This window comes from Hyposmocoma kahamanoa, unplaced genomic scaffold, assembly GCF_003589595.1.
Source record: "Hyposmocoma kahamanoa isolate Upper Pololo Valley unplaced genomic scaffold, ASM358959v1 96099, whole genome shotgun sequence".
Taxonomy (NCBI): Eukaryota; Metazoa; Arthropoda; class Insecta; order Lepidoptera; family Cosmopterigidae; genus Hyposmocoma; species Hyposmocoma kahamanoa.
The window spans coordinates 1-11663 of NW_020655091.1; the positions used below are offsets into that span (position 1 = coordinate 1).

Consider the following 11663-nt stretch of genomic DNA (forward strand, 5'->3'; position numbering starts at 1 on the left):
TGGGCGGGGCTGGGCGTGTCGCTGGTGGGGCGCGCGCCGCCCGCGGAGCTGGTGCACGCGCGGTTCGCGCACCTGCAGCTGGAGCTGGCGGCCGGCCCGCGCGCCGCGCGCCTCACGCTCGTCGTGCAGCAGATGCAGTGGGACAACCAGCTGCTGGGCACCCCGAGCCCCGTGCTGCTGTACTGCCTGCCGGACCGCGCGGGCCCGGGCGCGCCGCCGCTGCCGGCGCTGCACGCCGCCGCCGAGCTGATGCGCGCGCCGGCCCGGCGCTACAACGCCCACTTCTTCCGCCACCTCATCGTCGCGCTGCGCCCCTTGGCCGTGCGCCTGGAGGAGAGGTGCGTCCCCCCGCCCCGCCCCGCCCCGCCCCGCCCCAGGCGCACCGGCCTCACCGGCCCCTTCCCGCAGGCTGATCCTGAAGCTGTACGCGTGGGCGTGGCCGAGCGAGGAGGAGGGCGCCCCCGAGCAGCCCGACGAGGCGGAGTTCGAGGCGCGCCGCGTCCTCGACGAGCTGACCTCGCTCAACGCCACCCGCTGCTACTTCGCGCTCATCAAGGTCATTCCCAGCCAGGTACCGCACCATTCGCCTGTCGAGAAAAGCGCGGAAACCTTCGATTCGGCGGATTTCGTTGCTTACTTTCGAATCAATTTAAATTGCAATTAATAATTCGACTTATTTGTGATTTGTTAACTACAATTTGTTTAATATTTCCTGCAATTACTCTGCAGTCCTCGTAATTAGGCAAGTTTTTACTATGTCGGTCGATCGTCGGTAAAAGGATAATTTGAAACTTATATTCATTATATTCAACCTAGTAACAGTAGAACTCCTGTAAAAGAGTCCGTCTAAAAAAGCGCTGCCACCTTGCCTATTGCGTAGCCGCAAAGCAGTAATGCTCGCATCACTGCGTTCTGGTTTTGAAAGATAAGGGTGCTGGTGAAATTACAGGCACATGGGTCTTGTCAACTTATGCCTCAGGGCGACGGGCGCTGTGGCAGTGCCCTCAGATCTTTGCGATGAAACTTCTATGATATGAAGGCTTGTGAGTGGCACTGCGACTGCTATGGGCAGGCGTGTCGCTTACCACCAGGCGCACGACTTCTTCATCCCGATAATGAGTACTATAAATAAATAAACCTTCTGTTCCTGTAAAGCCGTGGTTTTCGTCACTTAAATATAATAATAGGTCGACAACATTTATTTAGATTCGTAGACGGTAGGATCTTGTTTGTACTTCTGCACAACTTGCGAAATTGAATATTGTTAATAGTGGTCAAGTTGGAAATTTGAATCACATATTTTCAAACTGCCCCAAATATGATTATTCCTCACTTTTTCAAAACCTTGTCCAAGCATGTATACCTCTACCTAAGTCCTTTCCGGTACTCTTGTCATCTAATGATCCACGTATTTATAAGTATTTCTGTAATTTATTGTAGATAATAATATAAAAATGTAGGTAGTTCCGTTATCTTTAATATATTATTATATTTTTTCTTCCTTTTGTTCTCTGTTGTATACATTTACTTAACAAATTCCTCTATCGATTCGATTTTTTTTCCTAAATCCGTTATCTTAAATTTCTTATCGTACAAAAAGGTTTCCTTGTTTTTTTTAAATGAAGTTAAATAAGTCTTGGCGCCAATGTTGACCGCAAAAAGTCATAAAAAGAAAAACTAACCTGTCATCGCGCAATGGTGTCGAAAAAAAAGTCAGACTTTTGTGACGTTGCAATTACTTAATTTTTTGTTACGCCTATTGATGTCGGCTGTTAAGCGTTTACCTTTTGATACTTTAGAACTTGCGCTTGAAGATGATTAAATAGTGTTGGGTCGTGGAAAAAATGAATATTTTTCCGAATATTTTTCCACATTTCACAATTGACACCTATTGAATATACTTTAGTATCGAAAATGATGGAGTACTTTTAAAGATTTTTTTACCTATGATTCATTTTTCGCTGTCGTCCAATAATTTTAAATCTCGTTTTCCTAATTTACTTTTAGTTATACAATTTTATTTTATGATTCACGTTAAATAAAACTTCAAAAAATATATCTAAACATAGACCATAATATGAGTGTTCGAGTTATATTTTTCCAATTTTTCACACATTTTTTCGGAAAAATTGACACTTTGAAATTTTTCGGAAAAATACCCAACATTATGATAACATGATAGATCCGGCTTTCGATGTGCACGGCGAACAAGCTGGAGAGCGACCTGGCGACGTTGAAGCGGCGCCTGGGGCTGACATTGATCCGTTTTGAAGACGCAGCCGTAGAGCTGGAGCCCTTCGTGCGAGCGCACCCCTTCGAGACGCCCGCCTGCCTCGCGCGACAGCTGCTCAAGCACTTCAAGGAAGTCAGTATCTCTTCTTCGATAATCAACCTCTTTCGGCTCTAGTATTTAAGTTACCCCGCTATTGATTACGGAATTTTAAGTTGTTCTGAAAATAATTTTGAATGTGGAGACCGATATAGCACGTATGCACAGTAGATAGATAGATAGTTACTACCTACTACTACCAACTCGTTTGTTTGCTGAACCACAGTACATTACAAACAAACTTACGATATGGATATAATGGTAATGATAAAGATAAAGGCTAGTCTAGGTTTGCGGGCATGGCCTGGAGTTGAGAGAGTCTACTGTGTCAGCAAAGAGGGCCCAACTCAGCATTATGCTGCAGTTCAGGCGAACTACGACGCTGATGATTCTGCCAGGTCCTATGGTGAGCCGGTAAAAAAAGTAAATTGCTCAATACAGAAGTAAAGTAAATTAACTGAAATATACGATACGTTCAACACTTTACTCTTTGACAGCCAGGTACTTAATTTTTGTACTTTTAAACTTTCGCGTTGGATTGTACTAACATTTCGAAACGGGAACGTCGCATCACCATCCACACCACTTGCAATGCATCTGGAGCAGGAGCTAGATCATGTTCAGGAGGGACTTAGAAAAAATGGATACCTAGTGCAACGACGACGGAAAGAGTCAAAAAGAAGATATAGGCATCCGGAAGTGAATAGACATCCAGCCCACATGTTAAAGGAGTGACGGACAAGATAAGTTTAGTTTAGGTGACGTTTTACGTCAATATTCCATATCGACAATATACACTCCGAGCATAAAAGTAAACAATATGGTGGGTACTCCGAAGGACCTCTTACCGTTTCTAACGCCTGGAGCGGTGTTCTATAATCGCTATCGTTATGATTCGATATGGCTCTGATAGCGAAAGTCGTCGGTTGCCGTATCGACAACTTACCGAACTGTAAATCCACGATAACGAAAATCGTTACTGCAACCGACGCGTACCGACAGCGATGTGACGTCAGCGGTTCATTAACGAAAAAAAGACGAGATGGGAACATCCCGACGGGAGGCTATGTTTCTCGACCAATCACGATCGAGCGTTCTAATAGTTATTTATAAACACTCTTAACTATGGTTATTTAGTTTGTGCAAAGTTTGGCACATTCAAGAAAAATGTACTGTTTGTCTATTTTTTCTGAATACTGCAGCAAAATGGCGGATGAAATAATATATCACGACAAGTAAGCAAATTGGAGTTCTGTAAATATTTACATTATTTTTTTCCATCCACTAAGATAAATATCTGATGAGATGAGAATTTACTAGGGAAACGTCACTCACCTTAACCTCTATAATCGCGACATCACGACATAAACAAGTGATTACAAGACACAGCCAAGAACAAGTCCCTTTCAATTACGAAACGTTTTGGCCTATCTTAAGGCAAAACGTGAATTTTTTCCACTTAATGCGATCAAAACACAAATATCTAACAGTGAAATGTAAGAAGAAAGCGCGTCGTTAAGAATACCGACGTAAACAGGGTTCCCTCGAATAGCCGATAAAAGATCTCGAATCTTAACGAAACTTAACGTACGTATTGAACCGAATTGTCGTTACGATCGGTTAAAGTACTGTACAGAATAGCATTTGTCGACAAAATCGATACCGTCGGCTGAACCGCCCAACGTATATCGAATAGCGAGTCTCAACGATTACAGAATATCGCCTGGCGTCTACAAAATTGATTGCAGTTGCGGTAGTTGCTACATAGGCCAGACAAAGAGAACTGTCATTGAAAGGCTCGAAGAACATATCGTAGCCTTAAAAAATCGCCAATGTAATAAGTCAGCGATTGCAGAACATTTACTGGAAAATAGTACATATCACTGGATTGAGTTCCATCGTACGATGTTCTCTCCACCGATCGTCACTTTTATTCAAGAGTTGTACGAGAAAAGATTGAAATAAAAAAACATCCTAGTAATTTCAATCGGGTTTCAAATTATCTGCAGCATATTCATATCTGTTGTTTGCAAAAACTCAATATTCGCGATCGACTGCGTACCAGAATATGGCTGTGATACAGAATAGGGACACCGTTAGTGTTGTGTGTTATGCGAAAAAAAAATGTTATGCGGGTGGATGAAGATTCCACCGCTGAGATGGAGATGTAAACACTGCATCACCAGTCAGTCGCTGACCACGGCTAGTGCAACCTGGCCGAAATGTCAGGAAACTAGGCAGGTGTGAAAAATACCTATTCGTATGTAAACGCGTTTATTCCCGTTTACAAATGTTAGTCTTGATTTCTCAAAGTCGAAGTCAAAGATCATTATAGATCCCGCCTATTAAACAAATTATTATTTAATTATTATTATTATAATAGTATTGTCTTTATTTTTATTTTAATTTTTGTTTAAACTAACACTAGCTTAAGTACTTTTTATTAACAAATATTATGGATCACGTTGTCTGAGCATAAAATTATTATTATTATTATTATTTATTCCATAGGTAAATTAAATTTACACTTGAAAACGTCACATTTAAGCTACTCCTCGTTCACTACGCTGACCTCCCTGAGAAGAACGAGCAAGAAACTCTAGGGATTGCTCTTTTCAAAATAAACTTAAATGCTATGGAATACACTTTCAATCAAATCTGTGTGGACTCTGGAGCCGTGTCGTCTTTCCATACATCTTTGTCTAACGCGTAGTCTTCAATTTTATAATATGACTTTTCGATCAAAATATTTTTAATGTAGTTTTTAAACTTAGGAAATGATAAACTTAATATATGCTTCGGAATGTTATTGTAAAAACGTATACAGTTCCCCATAAAAGAGTTATTTACCTTGGTTAAACGAAATCGTGGTACCATGAGTTTGAACTTAGCTCTAAGGATATCTTCTTTCTTATTGAAATTATATGTATTTTTACGGGCATATAAAATATTTGAGTAAATGTACTGTGATGCCACAGTCATAATACCAGTCTCCTTAAACTTTTCTCTGAGAGAAACCAGAGAGCCTAGACGCTACACAGAACGAATCGCTCGTTTTTGCAATACAAATATGGTTTGAATATCTGCCGCTTTACCCCACATGAGAATCCCGTAGGACATTATATATTACTATGGAAGCATAGTTTAGTTAGTCTAGCAGTACTAACATCGGTAAGCTCACGTATTCTGCGGACTGCATATGAAGCGGAGCTTAATCTGCTGGCCAGGGAAAATATATGTGGAAACCATTGAAGTTTACTATCTAAGGTCACTCTCAAGAAGACTGCTTTATTAACAAGGTCTAATTTTCTCCGTTTATTTCTATGCTTGGACTAGACGATTTTACGTTAGGTAATTCAAATTTAACACATTTTGTCTTCTTGGTATTAAGCAATAAATTGTTAGCATTAAACCAAGAAACTACCTTAGAGAGGGTATCATTAATATGGTCATAGTCATGTCATGTCTGTCTGTTTTAAAAATCAAGGATGTGTCATCAGCAAACAATACTATTTCGCAATGGTCCTTAATAAAGAACGGTAGATCATTAATATAAATCAGAAATAAGAAAGGTCCAAGTATTGGGCCCTGCGGAACACCCATTTTTACTGGAGAACCCAAAGAAGTTTTGTATTATAAAATTGTGCAATAAAAATACTCATTTTTTATATTAGAATATTTTCTTTAAAAAGTAAGACAAGTTACCATTAACAAAAAAACCGCAAGTGGGCAATGGTCTTAAATTATAATAATAATAGTAATAATAATAATTTTATTCTCAGACAACATGATCCATAATATTTGTTAATAAAAAGTACTTAAGCTAGTGTTAGTTTAAACATAAACATAAATTATGTTATATTCATTCGACGTTTGGAATCTGTTCCGCAGCACATCACTTCTTTTAGGTTTGCGCGTCAAGTGCATTGCCTATGCCCATAATGGAGCCCGAGACCTCTGCGTGGCAACTGCGCTAAAACAATTTCATAGGTTGGACCTGTCAGACATCTCTTCATATCGCCGTTATATATTATCATAATAATATCTAACACTTTTTTGAAACTGAGAAATAATTCTGTTTTCTGCTTCTGACAGAAATGCGGTAACAGCCTTGACCTAAAACAATCGGAAGTGGCGTTATGTGGGAATACCTTTTATTGTAATTAAAACCGGTTTAAAGTTGTTCAAACGATTTAAATTGAAATGAAATGCAAATTTTAGCTTTTATTTCAATTGAATAATATCACAATAATGAGGAGGTATTGTATAGGAAAATTCAGTTTAAATGTCGAATATCGTCGTAGGGAGCAAAATAAAGAGCATTTTTGAAAAATATTTTAATTCACCTGTGTAAATATAATGTTATTTCAATAAAATCATCGTCGAGTCGTCGAGCGAGAATCGAGTGTCACAAATCACAGCTCGGCCGGGTGCACGAAACCAAAAGTTTCTGATTAGTTACGATTCGCTTGAAAGTTTGCGTTTAAAGTGACTCACTTATGAACTTGTAACGAAAATGAAATGACTTGTAACGTACGGTGCAGGAGCTTAAATGGCAAGCGGCAAAAATCCTGGGCTCCGTGGATTTCCTGGGCAACCCTTTGGGCTTCGTGGCGGACGTGTCCGAGGGCGTGTCGGGGTTCTTGTTCGAGGGCAACGTGACCGCGCTGCTGAAGAACGTCACGCACGGCATCTCCAACTCGGCGGCCAAGGTTTCAGGTGCGCATCGGAAGCGCCGGTTAGCATCGCCATCGGTTTTGAACGGTCACCAAAGTAACCGCGCGTGCCGTCGCAGAGACGCTGGGCGACGGGCTGGAGCGCGTGGTGACGGACGAGGCGCACGAGGAGACGCGCAGGCGCATCCGGAGCGCGGCCACCGGCTCCCACATCGCCGCCGGCTTCCGCGGGCTCGGCCTCGGCATACTCGGTTCGTATCCACTTCGCTCGACTTAAAAACGCGGTCGTTCCTCGGCTTAACCCCTCGCCAACGGCGTTCGCGCGCAGGCGGAATGACGTCCCTCGTGAAGCACAGCTACGAGGGCGCGACGCAGGAGGGCGTGCCCGGCTTCCTGGCGGGTGTGGGCAAGGGTCTGGTGGGCACCGTCACCAAGCCCGTGATCGGCGTGCTGGACCTGGCGGCCGAGACCGCCTCGGCGCTCCGGGACACCAGCCGCAGGTGCGCGCCGGAGGGAGGGCGGCAGGGAGGCGGCGAGGGCCCCCGGAGCTGACGCGGCGCCCCGCAGGTCCGACAAGTGGGTGCCGGCGCGCGTGCGGCCGCCGCGCTGCTGCTGCGGGCCGGGCGGGCTGCTGCCGCGCTTCTGCGCCGCGCAGGCCGCCGGCGCCGCGCTGCTGCACGCGCTCAACGGCAACGACTACTCCGAGCAGTTCCTCGCCTACCGCCTCATCCGCGACACGCCGCACGACATCCGCGCGCTGCTGTCGGCCACCTACCTGCGCATCTTCACCTGCAAGAACCAGACGCCGCACGTGGTGATGGAGACGCACCTCAGGTAGGTCCCGCCCCCGCCCGCCCCGCCGCCGCGGGCCGCGAGTGCGACGAGCCCGTGTCCGCAGCAACCTGGTGTCGTGCGCGGCCGTGGCGGCCGACGGCGCGCACTTCGTGGAGCTGCGCGTGCGCGGCGGCGGCGCGGCCGAGGCGCTGCGGCGCCCGCGCGTGCAGTGCGACAGCGCCGAGCTGGCGGCCTGGGTGGCCAAGCACGCCGCCTACGCGCGCCAGCTGTACCGCGAGCGCGTGCACACGCTGCTGCCGCACTCCGACCTGTGACGCGGAGGGCGGTCCGTCGACGGAGAAGGACGTTCGCGAGGCTCGGGCCGCCGGAGCTGGACATTTGTACAATTCCTGACCAGTGGCGAATTTCTGGTCACGTTTAGTGCTCCACCGCGGCCGACCGTAAAAAATCGTTCTAAAATGAGAAATGAAAAAAATGAGAGTCGTTTTGAAGTTCGAAATGTGACTAAGTATTCGGAATACGATTGGCCCTACTCGATGTGACCGACGACGACGAGGTTGTGCGGGTACTTGTCGGGTTTGGGTTTAACTTAACCTAGGACTCGCGACATAAAGCAATCTATATGTGATCGATCGCTTTGAAACGTGGATTACCGTAAACGTAATGCAAAACGAGGAATTCCAAAAAAACTAACACTTTTGGAAAACTAACAAAATAAACTAATATATCGTTTTTCATATCAAGTAGAATTTTGCTGTATTGGTGCCAACCAGACAAATGGGACATATGACTGCTGGCACGATTGATTTTTTAATTTTTTTTGCCAGTTTTCCAAAAATGACTTGTGAATTCCGTCTCTTTATATGACGAATGGAAAAAATCTTTTTCCACGCCATTTTGCCGAATTTTACAAACCATTCCTTCTTTTGACAACACCAATTGATGTAGTTCTAATATTTGAGAGTCGAATAGGATCCCGACAGCCTCTACCAACTACTTTTTGAAATTTCTAACACATCGCAAGTGAAACAACCAATGTACATCGCTGATAAGGTATAGTAAGTAATCACGTTTTCAGGAAACTGTGATTAATATTTTGTGTAAGGACAGAGTATATTTTGTGTACGCGAACGAGTGAGAGGGGGCATCGAACAAATATCTCGGGCTGTGATATAGCTCGATCATCATGTAAAGGCTATTTGGGTTTTTCGATTTAATTATGCGCCTATAAGATCAAAGCCTAATCTAAAAATATCGACAGGTTTAAATGCTTAACAATAAAACGGTCACCTGGCAAATGACGAATGCTTATCCATAAAGTAGAGGCAAATTGCAAACCTAATCTAATCGAATACTCGCTAGGAACAGAAATAATTGTTTTGTCAGATTCCGCTTCGTTGCATAGAACTTAGTTAACACTACAACATTCAAACTTTTGAATTAATTGCGCATAATTGATTTGGACACCGGGAATGTACCAATTATGATGAAATGTGTATGTAGATATATGTGCAATTTTAGTTTGTCGATTGATACTCGTTCTGTACGTAATTGAACGTGTTTGCGCTCTTACCAAAAGTATAGTTAACCGACCTTGTTTCAGGTGAATTGTTGTGTTTTCCTTAGAGCTTATTTATTTATTTATTATATAATATGGAGGCCGTTGGTTTGTCGCACACTCTGACTTGTTTCAACTTGTTATGGTGAAAGCAATAAAATGTTTTTTATTAGCTACATGGTTTTATTCAATAAATTTATAAAATGCGTTTGTAGTTTGTATACAAACTTCGAAGTCCTGGTGAGCTGAATGGTTGAGATGACCAAAATAATTGGAGTTGGAATTACCTCAACGCAAGTAAAAATAATATTTTTTTTACAGTGGAAATCTAGAAATCGGAATATAATTTTCTTAATTTTTTGCAATTGTGCGTGTGACGACTGTTGTGTATTTATACAATTTATATCTTCATCGATAAGTTAGTTTCTACATTGAATCGTCGCATTCGTAGCACAAAGACGGTTCTGAAATTCAACAACTTTACAGTAGAGCACTTTAAAGTTTTTAATGAGGTTTTATGTCATATTTTTTAGTTTCAAATTTGGACATATTACTGTGTATGGACTTTTACAAAATGACGTACAAAAAAGTCCCTAATATATCTAGATTTTGTAAAAAGTCACATGCGTCTTTGTTCCACGGGCTCTAATGTGACGTATGTTATAATACAACGTTATTGAGCAGAGTTTAAAGGACTATCAACACCCATCAGGGCCGTGGCCGCGGCGTGCTGGTTTGTATGAACTGCCGACCCGTCCCGGCCCCGGCCCGGGCACGGACATGTGTGAACGAGTTCATACAAAATATACGCAACGATATTTCTTTGAGTCCCTGACGGAGCAGGGGCCGTCCACGTCCCGGATAAGTGTGGATAGACCATTATTGTATAATACATGACGTATTATAATATCCGCCGATGTTTTAGGGAATACGTATCAAACTATTTGATGTATTTCAAACTGATGAATCGGAAAACAACAATTTTATATCGATTGCAAGTTTTATATTAAAAAAATAACGCACATAAAAATTGTTTATATCATATAACTTGGTAATGTGTTTAGTAAATGTCTTTTGGATCTAAAGTTAAATAGCATATTAAAAGTAAAAAGTACAAAATAGGAAACAAACCAAAACAGCCTTAATTTTAATTTTTGTGTATTCATTTATAACTAAAATTAATCGGAAATCAACAGTTTTGCAAACAGAAATATACTATTAAAATCAAATGCTGTATCAAACGTTAAAAATATAGGTACTTACTTAAACTCTCAATCATTTATAATTTAATTTTTTTAAATTAATGTAAATAGTAACTAAGAACATTTATTATGATAATATTCTAATAGGTATGTTACTCTTAGAGTATCTAAGTATTTATCCAATTCACCTTAATAGTAATATATTTATAATTTCTTAGTATATTTTTTCATGAGATCAATCCATTTACCTAGGTACTTACAAAATTAAGAAGATTCGGACTATCTTGCACAGATTAATGAAACTTTCAAATGTATCATTGGAATTGGCAATCGGCTCAAAATACGCATTTTAGTGCACTAGCGTAAGCGTAAGCGCGTTTGCGCACTGCATCCGATTCGTATTCGTTCCGAATCCAAGACTACAGAAGTCTTGAGAACTCGGACCCACTTCGGATGTCGCTTGTGCACAAAGTCCGATTCTAATCCGAGAAAATACGAATATCACTTGTACACCTAGAGAAAAAATTATCCCTGTGACATTTCGGACCGCCATTATCGGATTCGAACTGATATGAATCGGACGAAGTGCGCCAACGCTCTTACGGGCCCTTGTTTCCTTGTGAACAACCAGAGTCATACAATCATCGACTAAGCTATAGTGTAGAATATTTTGGCAGAGTGTATATCCTCAACCTTAACCTCGTTCCCCAACTCTTTCAATTGTAGAGTATACAGACTGTGTCACACCCAGAATTAGTGTTACTCAATTAGGAACATGGCGAACACAGACTTGTTTCTATGCACATTTATCTGATCATAATCTGAATTAACGCACATTTTTATTTTCGGAAAAATCTTTAATAAAATTTGTACCTAGAGACAACTAGCGACCTCACTAACAGCTCGCTTTACTACACTCCCATCCTACACGTAACCCAATCATGTCATAGATAGTAAAATTGTAAGAAGACAATTTAGGTTTGTAGTAGAGTACTCTTATTTGACCATGAAGACAGGAAAGAAGTCTTTGTGTTTGAAAGTCAAATGTCACATATGAGATGGTACCATTTGACTGGTTGGCCTCTCAGAGTTCTTATGTCTAG

General features: G+C 42.2%; 1 protein-coding gene across 1 annotated transcript; it reads left to right on the top strand.

Annotated features, from left to right (window-relative positions):
• The first annotated feature begins 28 nt into the window (after positions 1 to 28).
• On the top strand, positions 29 to 9469 carry LOC113238477 (vacuolar protein sorting-associated protein 13D-like). The gene is made up of 8 exons (XM_026475301.1): positions 29 to 338; positions 409 to 571; positions 2183 to 2365; positions 6874 to 7048; positions 7125 to 7256; positions 7334 to 7505; positions 7573 to 7839; positions 7904 to 9469. Exons 1-8 carry the CDS (start codon positions 133 to 135, stop codon positions 8112 to 8114), a joined length of 1509 nt encoding a protein of 502 aa, XP_026331086.1. The 5' UTR covers positions 29 to 132; the 3' UTR covers positions 8115 to 9469.
• Positions 9470 to 11663: the final 2194 nt, after the last annotated feature.